Source organism: Coturnix japonica, chromosome 18, assembly GCF_054131305.1.
Source record: "Coturnix japonica strain WE chromosome 18, WE-NBRP24, whole genome shotgun sequence".
Classification (NCBI taxonomy): Eukaryota; Metazoa; Chordata; class Aves; order Galliformes; family Phasianidae; genus Coturnix; species Coturnix japonica.
The window spans coordinates 1,176,434-1,187,100 of record NC_140680.1 but is presented as its reverse complement, the minus strand read 5'-3'; the positions used below and the strand labels follow the sequence as shown (position 1 = coordinate 1,187,100).

The window sequence follows — 10,667 nt, the reverse complement described above, 5'->3', positions numbered from 1 at the left end:
GCAATCGCAGGGCGATGAAGCGGTCGGCTTCACGTCTCTCCCTTGACATGGTGCAGTGCAGGTTTTCCCCCGTTTCCTTGTTGGTCTTCCCAACCTGTGGCCTTTCAGCCAACCCGTAAGTGCTGGTGACAGGCTGTGAGCATCTCCTTGCTCTCTGAGGACTGACAGAAAGAAACCAGAGGAGGGGAAGCAGCCCGGCAGGAAGAAGGGTGTCCCGTGCTCAGCCCCTTGAGTTGGCCTCTCTTCCCTGAGGGCTCTTTCAGCTTCTGATGGATGCACCGTGTGTTGCTGTTTGCCCTGGGAAGCCCAGCTGCACGCTGGCAGCCGTGGCCTGTGCATCAGCCTCCCCTTGAGGCCCAAGGAGTTGTTTGTTTTTATGTATTCACTATTGGTGTGGCATTTTGTTGTTTTGTTCTGCTTAGAGATCAAGGGGTAATTTAACACCGTTGGAAGTCATTGGGGTTCAGGAGTAGCACATGTAGAATTTTGATCATGCAGCAAGTTGTGATTTCTACTGTGTTAAAGAACTGGCACACACATATACGCCTGCAGCCGGAGCTTGATTGACTCTCGTCAATACGGCCTTCCAAAGCCCGGCCCTGGGGAGTTGTCCAAAAATTTTCCAACCTTTTGTATTACCTAAGTTTATTTTAAACAGACAAGGAGGAGTAATCTCTTAAAGGCTTTTTTAAAGGCATTGGACTAGGTTTTGATTATCACGTCTCAGGAAGCTTCTGCATTCCACCTAGTGCTAATGTGATACATCAAGAGCAGATGACACAAGAGATTCAGGCCTTGCTGCCAGTCTTTTACGAATCAGAACTTTGTTTCATGTTGCCAGATATTGTGGTTTCCTTTTCAGGGGATTCCTTTGCTGTATAATAAGAAGGCCGAGGGCATCCTGGCCTGCATGGGAAACAGTGTTGCCAGCAGGAGCAGAGAGGTGATTGTCCCCCTGTTCTCAGCACTGATGAGGCCGCAGCTCGAGTGCTGTGTTCAGTTTTGGGCCCCTCAGTGCAAGAAAGACATCGAGGCCCTGGAACGCGTTCAGAGGAGGGCAACAAAGCTGGTGAGGGGTCTGGAGCACAGGCCGTATGAGGAGCGGCTGAGGGAGCTGGGATTGTTCAGCCTGGAGAAGAGGAGGCTCAGGGGAGACCTCATTGCTCTCTCTAACTTCCTGAAGGGAGGCTGTAGTGAGCTGGGGCTCGGCCTCTTCTCTCGTGTCATTAATGATAGGACCAGAGGGAATGGCTTCAAGCTGCGACAGGGGAGATTCAGGCTGGACACTACGAGGTATTACTGCTCAGAAAGGGTGGCCAGGCACTGGAATGGACACAGGGAGGTGGTGAAGGGAAGGGGACGAGGGCGAGGAAGGAAGGAAGGGAAGGGGAAGGTAAAGGAAGGAAAGCGAGAGGAAAGACACGAAATGAGACGTGAATTTTGGGTCCTTTTCCGGCAGCCGCCCCCCCCCAACAGGCCCCAGCCCGGCCTGAGCCACGTGACAGTGCCAGTGCCAGTGACAGGAAGTGCTTCCTGCAGGCGGCGGAGAGCACTTCCGGGCCATGGCGGCATGGCGGCCATGAGCGGGGCCGGGAGGAGCGGGCTCTGTGCTGCGAACGGGGTCGGGCCTCGGGGCGGGGGCACGGAGGGGCTGTCGGGGGAGGAGCTCGCGGCGCTGCCGGCACCCAGAGGCGGCTCCCGGGCGGCTCCACGGTCTCGCTGTGCTGCGGAGTCACCCGGCCGGCCCCAAAAGCCTGGAGGCAGAGCCTGAGCCGGCCCCGGCCCGGATCGTGTGGTGCGGCTCCGGCCGTGCTGGGCTGTGCGGCAGGAAGATGACTTGCGGAATCAAACTCTATAACCCAAAGATGGGTTCTAAAGCAGGTATGTTTATTCCAGCGTTGCGCAGCGCCGGGTGCAAGCGGGAGAGCTCCACCAAACTTGCACACCGTAAGGAGAAAAGTGTGTTACAGATATAGGTTAAGCTAATACGTAATCAATAGTCTCCTCCTCAGTTTGATTACATATTCATTACATTCCCTAGGACCCCGTTCCCCGCGACCCTTGCCGTTGTTTTGGGGTGAAATTCTTCTTCTGTTTTCTTCTTGGTGTTATCTGCTGGTATCGTTCTCCCATGTCAGCATCATCTTGCCCGGGGGTATCTAATCCTTCTTCTTGTCAGAGGTCTCCGGACAATTTCTTCTTATCTTTATTGCCCTCTTCTCTGGTTTTATTTTGACTAAGTGTCTGTAATTCCCCCTATCCCTGCACTTTTAAATGTAAACTATCTGCAGTTACCCTTTGTCTCGGATTCTGTGAAGTTCCCCTTTCCCTTTCTATAGCAGAGTGTTACCTTGCCTCCATTTCAGTCTTTGGGTCCCCAGGGAGGCTCTCCCTGGGGGTGTCCCGATTCGAAGGCAGGATTCAATCCCGCCGCAGCCCGTCCATGGCAGGCAAACGCTTCTCTCCTCTGCTCTTGGGACTCAGCAGTGCCAGGGGTTTCACAGCGCGCGTGTTGCAGTGGCTGGCAGCCTCCGTGTGTTTTTCTATTGCATACAGGATCCCATGGTGGAGCCGCGTCAGAAGCAGACGTTGGTGTCTTGTGGCAGGAGCAAGGGCAGTGGAAGCGCTGCCCAGGGCAGGGCGGTGGTGACTGCCATGAGAGCGGAGGTCTGATGCCATCTGCGAGGGATGGGATTTGCATCCGGTGGCTTTTCCGTTGCAGAATGTCCAGCAGCAGAGCGTGAGTGGCCGTGAAATGAAGCTGGGCCCCAGGAGAGCCGCCTGGAGCTGCGTCACGAGCTTCGTGCGTGGCCAGCGCAAGGTAGGTGTGCCTTACTGTAAGCGTGCGCTGAAGCAGTGTTGGTTAAGCACGGCTCACTCCTCTGTCTGCAACAGATGGGCTTTCTGCGCGCTTTATTGCTGTGGCCGTAGAATTCCCTCTTTCTTACCATCTGATCTGTGAAGGCTTTTGTGTGGGAAGGTTTTGAGGAATGAGGGAGTAGAAATTGCTTTAGTCACGAGTCATCTGGAAAGGTTTCACAGAAACGGTGACATTTGCAGAAGGAACATATTGGCATTGGCAGTTGTGCCAAATACTCACTGGGATGGAGAGGAGGGAGTACCTGCAGAAGACCGTTCTCTTCTGGTTTTGAGGAAGCCGGGCAGAGCTCAGATTGCAGCTTAAGCAATGTTCTTTTGTCACACTCTGTGTCCTGTGTTGCGTTCTCTCCTTTCGATTCCAGTTCTCCTGACAGGTTAGGCTTGAATTCAGCATAATATCTGCTTCTCCCTGGGTTCAGGTTCTTTGGGTCTCCTGCCTGCTTTTCTCCCTTTTCTTAATGGAGAGTGGAGTTTCTACCACAGAGCAAAGTTTCGTGATTGACAGAAACAAATATGGAACATATTAGATGAACACAGCTCTGCATTTTTTTCTTCCTCCGAACAGCAAGGGACTCCTGTGCTCTCATTAATATCATCAGTGAGTAGATGCTGCCTTCTGCTGGAGCCTAAAATGCTTTCTGCAGTTGAGTGGTTGGAAACATAGGGTTTTAACTTAAAATTGTTTGCGCAGGGTGAAGGTTGGGAATACAATTAGAATACAGTTACACAGTGCTCTATCCCCAGCACTTTCCATCATTTTTCTTAACACAGCTTACGGTTCATTTCAAAACAAACTAACAAAGATGAACTTGGGTTAGCGTAGCCTGTTTTAAATGATCCTTCTGTGTCTTTTCCAGGCTGGTAGCAGAATGGAGACTTTCCCGAGGCACTGAGGAACAGACACAAGCTTCTTTTGAAGGCTTCAATGAGATTCTGCCCCAGCAGTATCTGTGGTCTTTTGATGCTAAGGAGCTGGACGTAAAGGATTCTTTGACTATTGCCAGATCCAGGCTGCTACAGGTATGTCACGGTTTAAACTAAAAATCCACCTGCGTCCGTGACAGGGACTGTGGGCCCAGCAGGGGCCCTAGGCCGAAAGGAAAAAAAGTTAATTAGGAAAAGAAAACAGCAGCAACAATCTAAGGAGGCACACTTATTTACTAAATTACTATATCGAAATACAGGATAACACAGTATAATACAATATAATTGAAAATTGAGCTAACGAATCAAGCAAAATAGGAGAGAGAATGAGTCCCGAAACCGAGAGGCCTACTGTAAATCTAGGCGAAACGGTGAAGGCTCCCACACACTCCCCTGAACGCCAGAACTCGAAAGACGTCAGTCTAGCCTGCGACAGAGTTAATATAGTGTCCAGGTCCCGTGACCTCGTGTTGTTCTCTGGGAGATGTAGTCTTCTTCTGTAAGTTGCAGATTCAGTAAAACTATTCATGCTTTATATGATGTTATGATGTGGAATACTGATAGCAAAATTACAAAATTATTAAACCATGACAAGGTAATACTTGCATTTCAGTCAGTGTCTGAAGAGCAAAGTTCATTAAGGCTGGCGGTTCTGTTTTCAGGATGTGTGAGAGAAGCCTTATGTATCAGTTAGTATTTGGTTACTGTGTTGGTCTTCACTTTCTTCTTTGCAGCCAATTTACACGTTTCTAACGTTAAGATTCTGCCAGCATAAATTTTTTGGCTAACAGTGTTTTTGTAGTCCTTGACAATGTGATTTGCGTGTGTCTAAAGAGTGAGCAACTAGAAAGCAAGGGAGCAAAGAACCAAATATCAGCGGATGGTCAAATTACTGAGTGGAGCAGGTTTTAGCTGCTTTTGGGTTCTCCAAGTTATACTCTACAGCAAAACATCGTATTTCTAGCACAGAATGGTACGGTTAGGTAAAGACAAAGTACGTTGTTAGTTTGAATGTCTAAATACAAATGTTTTCATGAGTGGTATTTCTCTTTTGTGGCCTCTCCACATTTTCTTTGTGAGCGGATGTTATTATTTGCTATGAAAGTTTGAGAGTTTAATATTAAAAACGAGTGTAGTGTGATTGCAGGTGCTTTTAAGTACAGTAGTATTTCAGTACAATAGTCTTGCTGTAGAAGCAAAGTAGTAGGTTGTAGTTTCAATGATTCCATGTGGGTGCCCAGCCCAACGTGGGGATTCCCTTATGAAAGGAGGGGGAGGGTGAAGGAGGCCGAGGGCCCTTTTCTCGGGGCCAGCTCTCTGTGCCCTCTTGCTGGCCGGAGAGAAGGGCTGCCCGCTGGACACAGGGAGTGCCTTGTAGCTCCCGTGCCGTGCCCTGCCCTCCAGCCCCCTCCTCATCCTATGCGGAACACCACTCCCAGCAGCACAGGTGCCATTTTGGAATCTTCCCCATGTCACAGCTGTCACCTTGGTTGCTGCGGCTCCACCCGACTCACTCACCTCTGAGAGTGCTGGGCAGGTAGCAGCCATGTCCAGCACGAAGCAAGGGCGAGAGGAATGTAGTGAGGATTTAAGTGGGAGAAGGAGCTGGGGGCCCCAGAACCGAAGAGGAGGAGGGTGCCCGCCATAACCATCAAATGGAGGAGGGGGAAAGGAGCCCGTTTCCATCATGCCTGGACCAGCCCTGTGACCACCACCCATGTGGAGCCGATGGAGGTGGATCCCCCTCCGGAGGAACCGATGGAGGTGGATCCCCCTCCAGAGGAGCCCATGGATGTGGATCCGCCCGCGGCATAGCTGGCCTGGCACCACACCACCGTGCCAGGCCCCGCGTTGGCATGGTCACAGCTTCACCATCGCTGGTCCAGGCACTCGGCTCCTTTCCTGCTGCGTGGCCCCTGCCCCCAGCATGAGCTGGGTGGCATTATTTAACATCTTCTTCTCCTCCACCTCGTTGCTCCTCCGGTTCTGTGGGCCCCCAGTTCCTTCTTCCCCCTGTTGTAGTTAGGTGTTTGCTCTGTTCTTTGTTTTGATGGTTGTGTTAGGTTAGTGTTAGTGTTCAGTTTAGTTTTAGCGTTAGGGATAGGTTCCTGTTTGTTCTTTAGAGTTAGGCATAGGTTCCTGTTTGTTCTTTAGGGTTAGGTATAGGTTTCTGTTGTTATTTTAGAGTTAGGCGTAGGTTAGTGTTCGTACTTACAGTCAGGCATTGGCTGCTACACTCAAGTAAAAGTAACCGCTGCTCCTGGGTAAGCACACAGTGTTGCCATCAGGGCTCAAGCTCAGGCAGCCAGCTGACCGGGGCAGAATTTGTGTTAGACGCTGCTCAGTGACAACACCCAGAACAAAGTAGCAAGGATGTGAAGTGCAGGAGACTACTTGCGCTTAGCACATTCTGTCTGCTGTAACAGCATTACTCAAAGATTTCTAATCAGGCCAAGATCTTTGTGATGCAGCAGTTTGTTCATTACTGCCATCATGGGCGCACAACCCTACTGGCGAGGAATGGAAGGCCCTATATGCTGGCCCGACCCTACCCGCAGGGAGGTGTGCTCCCTCCCCTGGGCACGGGTCAGGGACGTTGCTGGGAGACTTCCCAGTCTGATCTGCCCTTCTGTCTACTATCCCCTGCTGATAGTTCAGGCTGGCAGTGAAGAAGTTAGTAAAAAAAGCCTGAAGGCTATCAAAGATGATTTCAGGGGACTGGGGCGGGTAATCGAAGGAACAGGTGTGCGGGTGGTTATTGCATCTGTACTTTCAGTGGCAGGGAGGGATACTGAGTTGGACCTAAAAACCCACCTCTTAAACAAATGGTTAAAGAGTCGGTGCAGACATAGGAGTCTTGGTGTTTTTCACCATGGGGCAATTTATTTGGCTCCTGGCATGACAGCTACAGACGGAAGCGGCCTGTCTCAAAGGGGTAAGAGGGTTCTAGCTGAGGAACTGTCAGGACCCCACCAAAAACCTGCACCCTGACTTGTAAAATGGTTACACAGATATAGGTACACCTCATACATAGTCAATGATGTAAGGAAGGACACTGGACACACCTTCGTTGGCTCCACAGCCGCAGTCCAACACGGCGGCCAGGCCCGTCGATCCATTCCTTTGCTTGCTGCCAGTTCCCACAGGGAGTCCTCACTCAGACACCTGAAACAACAACGCACACAAACACATCAGGCAAACAACAGACACGCACACAAACACAAAACGCCCTCCTCGGATCCCGCCACTCACCCTTCCTTTGCCAACTTCTCTCGCTCACCTTCAGGGCAGTGCCAGCCCCTTCAACCCGATCACAGAATCACAGAATGACCCGGGTTGGAAGGGACCTCAAGGATCATGAAGCACCAACCCCCGCCTGGCTGCGGGGCTGTGGCAGCCGGTGTGGCTGGGTGCAGCACGTGGGCATGTGGGAGGGCCTGCAGCAGGGATGTGGGGTGTAATCAGAGTGACTGGAATTCCAATTCAGTCAGAGGTCTTAATTGTAGGTAAGGGTTGAATCCGCCGAGGTGCCGCACAAGGAGAGGCGCTGGGTGCGACTATGGAAAGCAGAGCTTGTGTGTCCCAGGAGGCAGGCGTAGTCAGGTCCCCTTTGGAGCCTGCCGTTGTTGGTGCTCAGCTCAGGAGCCCCATCAGGAGCTGCTGCGTGCTGCGTCTGTGTCACGGACTTATCTAGATCAATATGATTGACTGATCAATCTATGATCTCCAGATGATGTTATGATGTGAAATACCAATAGAAAAAAATACAAAACCACAACAGTATGGCAGCCCAAAAAGATTCCCTTGTGGAAGAAGGGGGAGGGTGAAGGAGGGTGAAGGAGGCCGAGGGCCCTTTACTTGGGGCCGGCTCGTCTGTGCCCTCTTGCTGGCCAGAGAGAAGGGCTGCCCGCTGGGCACAGGGAGCACCTTGTAGCTCCCGTACCATGCCCTGCCCTCCAGCCCCCTCCTCATCCTATGTGGAACTCCAGTGCCAGCAGTGCGGCCGCCATTTTAGAACCCTCTCCATGTCACCATGGTCACCGTTGCCGCATGCCTCTGACAGTTGTGGCAGTTAACAGCCATGCCTGCTGCAAAGAGGGCGAGGGTTGAAGTTTCTGGTGGGAGGATGGAGCTGGGGGCCCTAGGAGTCAGAAGGAGGAGGGGGCCCGCCATGACCATCAGGCAGAGGAGGGGTAAGAGAGCCATTATCCATCATGCCTGGACCAGCCCTGTGACCACCACCCATGTGGAGCCTATGGAGGTGGATCCCCCTCCGGAGGAACCGATGGAGGTGGATCCCCCTCCGGAGGAACCGATGGAGGTGGATCCCCCTCCGGAGGAACCGATGGAGGTGGATCCCCCTCCAGAGGAGCCCATGGACGTGGATCCGCCCGTGGCATAGCTGGCCTGGCACCACACCACCGTGCCAGGCCCCGCGTTGGCATGGTCACAGCTTCACCATCGCTGGTCCAGGCACTCGGCTCCTTTCCTGCTGCGCGGCCCCTGCCCCCAGCATTAGCTGGGTGGCATTATTTAACATCTTCTGCTCCTCCACCTTGTTGCTCCTCTGGTTCTGTGGGCCCCCAGTTCCATCTTCCCCCTGTTAGGTTAGGTGTTTGTTATGTTCTTTTTTGTTGATGGTAGTGTTAAGTTAGTGTTAGTGTTAGTGTTCAGTTTAGTTTTAGTGTTAGGGATAGGTTCCTGTTCGTTTTTTAGAGTTAGGCATAGGTTCCTGTTTGTTCTTTAGGGTTAGGTATAGGTTTTTGTTGTTATTTTAGAGTTAGGTATAGGTTTTTGTTGTTATTTTAGAGTTAGGTATAGGTTTCTGTTGTTATTTTAGAGTTAGGCATAGGTTAGTGTTCGTACTTGCAGTCAGGCATTGGCTGTTACACTCAAGTAAAAGTAACCGCTGCTCCTTGGGTAAGCATGCAGCTGGTTGCTCACCCCGAGCAATGAGTGCGACTGCCCTGACAGTTTGATGACATCTGTGATGAACTGAATTTCCCTCTTGGGACTTTTCCTTTGCAGAACATGGAGGAGCAGAGCGTGAGTGGCTGAGAAATGGAGCTGGGACTCAGGAGAGCAACACGTGGCTGTGTCCCAGAGCTCCCAAAGTGTGGCCATTGCAAGGTAGGAGTGCCTTACCGAAAGCGTTGTTCAAGCACAGCTCCTGGCACTGTCTGCAACAGATCCGCTCTCTGCGTGCTTTCTTTCAGTCGCTGGTGTTGTGCAGCACAGCCACGGCACGGCCCTCAGTGCGTACGCGAGGAGCGTGGAAAGGTAGGTGGTGAATTTTCATCTTGCTAACGCTAGGATTAGGAATGGTGAGCATTCCTAAAAGAGTGGCCACAAAGGTGTGATCTGCCTCGGGGAGAAGTTGATTCTCGCCTCTTCAGCTTTTCCCTTCTTTTCTGTCCACCTGTCCTTTCCAGCTCCTCCTCCCCTCAGCTGCAAGTGGGGCAGTGCTCGAGTGTGAGGACTCTTCCTTGGCATGCGGTAACAGACAATGCAGATGTGACTTTTGTGTCCTTCCTTGTTCTTGGGTTTGTAGCCCAGGGATATCTTGCGAGCAGCTCTCTAAGTCAGACTGTGCTGGCAGCGTGCGTGAGTGAAATAGTGCCTCTTTTTTCCCTCTTGCAGCAAGCTTGCCGAGGCAAGGCAAGCGCTACTCAGCTGAGGAAGAAAGCCGAGAAGGAAAGCAGAAAGCAACGATGAGGGCTTGAGCAAGAAGCTACAAAGGACAGCAGAACCACCTGCAACGCTTCCTCGGAGGTGGCACCAAGAGCTGCTGACTCAACAGCCCAGTTTACTGGCACAGCCGTGCTTTCCCTGTCATGGACGGTGGAGATGATGGAAGTGAACTGGACAGGAAGGACTTGTGCTGCGTTAGAAGCAATGAGGGCTTCACATAGGCAGGACTTGGTGTATGGCAAGAGCTGGAGACGCTGCGTTCCTTCAGGGTGTGTCTCTTGAGGTCCAGGCCTGGTGTAGGGTTAGGTTGAAATAGGGCTGGCTGGGACTGGAGAGGGAGGAGGTGACGTAGCCCCGGGGTTTGGCTTCTCCTTGGGTCTGACTGGAGGCTGAGTGACTGATTGCTAAGCGGCAATCCTGGGCACTGGGGTTTCATTTTGGGGTGTGGGCGGGGCAATAAATAGAAGCCAAATCTTCTTGTACGCAATAAAATTGAAGCGAACTTTCTAAACCTGGTGCTGCCTCTTTCAGTAGCTGGTCAGAACGTCCCTCGCTCGGGCTGGCAATCGCAGGGCGATGAAGCGGTCGGCTTCACGTCTCTCCCTTGACATGGTGCAGTGCAGGTTTTCCCCCGTTTCCTTGTTGGTCTTCCCAACCTGTGGCCTTTCAGCCAACCCGTAAGTGCTGGTGACAGGCTGTGAGCATCTCCTTGCTCTCTGAGGACTGACAGAAAGAAACCAGAGGAGGGGAAGCAGCCCGGCAGGAAGAAGGGTGTCCCGTGCTCAGCCCCTTGAGTTGGCCTCTCTTCCCTGAGGGCTCTTTCAGCTTCTGATGGATGCACCGTGTGTTGCTGTTTGCCCTGGGAAGCCCAGCTGCACGCTGGCAGCCGTGGCCTGTGCATCAGCCTCCCCTTGAGGCCCAAGGAGTTGTTTGTTTTTATGTATTCACTATTGGTGTGGCATTTTGTTGTTTTGTTCTGCTTTGAGATCAAGGGGTAATTTAACACCGTTGGAAGTCATTGGGGTTCAGGAGTAGCACATGTAGAATTTTGATCATGCAGCAAGTTGTGATTTCTACTGTGTTAAAGAACTGGCACACACATATACGCCTGCAGCCGGAGCTTGATTGACTCTCGTCAATACGGCCTTCCAAAGCCCGGCCCTGGGGAGTTG

At 52.0% G+C, this 10,667-nt stretch overlaps 1 protein-coding gene across 4 annotated transcripts; it reads left to right on the top strand.

Annotated features, from left to right (window-relative positions):
- Positions 1 to 645: 645 nt before the first annotated feature.
- LOC146757880 (uncharacterized) lies at positions 646 to 10,006 on the top strand. Of its 4 annotated transcripts, none has more exons than XM_085519028.1 (7): positions 646 to 1,881; positions 2,723 to 2,821; positions 3,738 to 3,900; positions 8,833 to 8,934; positions 9,021 to 9,084; positions 9,237 to 9,347; positions 9,445 to 10,006. In XM_085519028.1, the coding sequence occupies exon 1, from the start codon at positions 911 to 913 to the stop codon at positions 1,769 to 1,771; it is 861 nt and encodes a 286-aa protein (XP_085375154.1). In that variant the 5' UTR covers positions 646 to 910; the 3' UTR covers positions 1,772 to 1,881; positions 2,723 to 2,821; positions 3,738 to 3,900; positions 8,833 to 8,934; positions 9,021 to 9,084; positions 9,237 to 9,347; positions 9,445 to 10,006. The 4 variants fall into 4 exon arrangements, with proteins under 4 accessions (XP_085375154.1, XP_085375153.1, XP_085375152.1 ...); XM_085519027.1 differs by having other exon boundaries at positions 2,557 to 2,821; XM_085519026.1 differs by lacking the exon at positions 9,237 to 9,347.
- Positions 10,007 to 10,667: the final 661 nt, after the last annotated feature.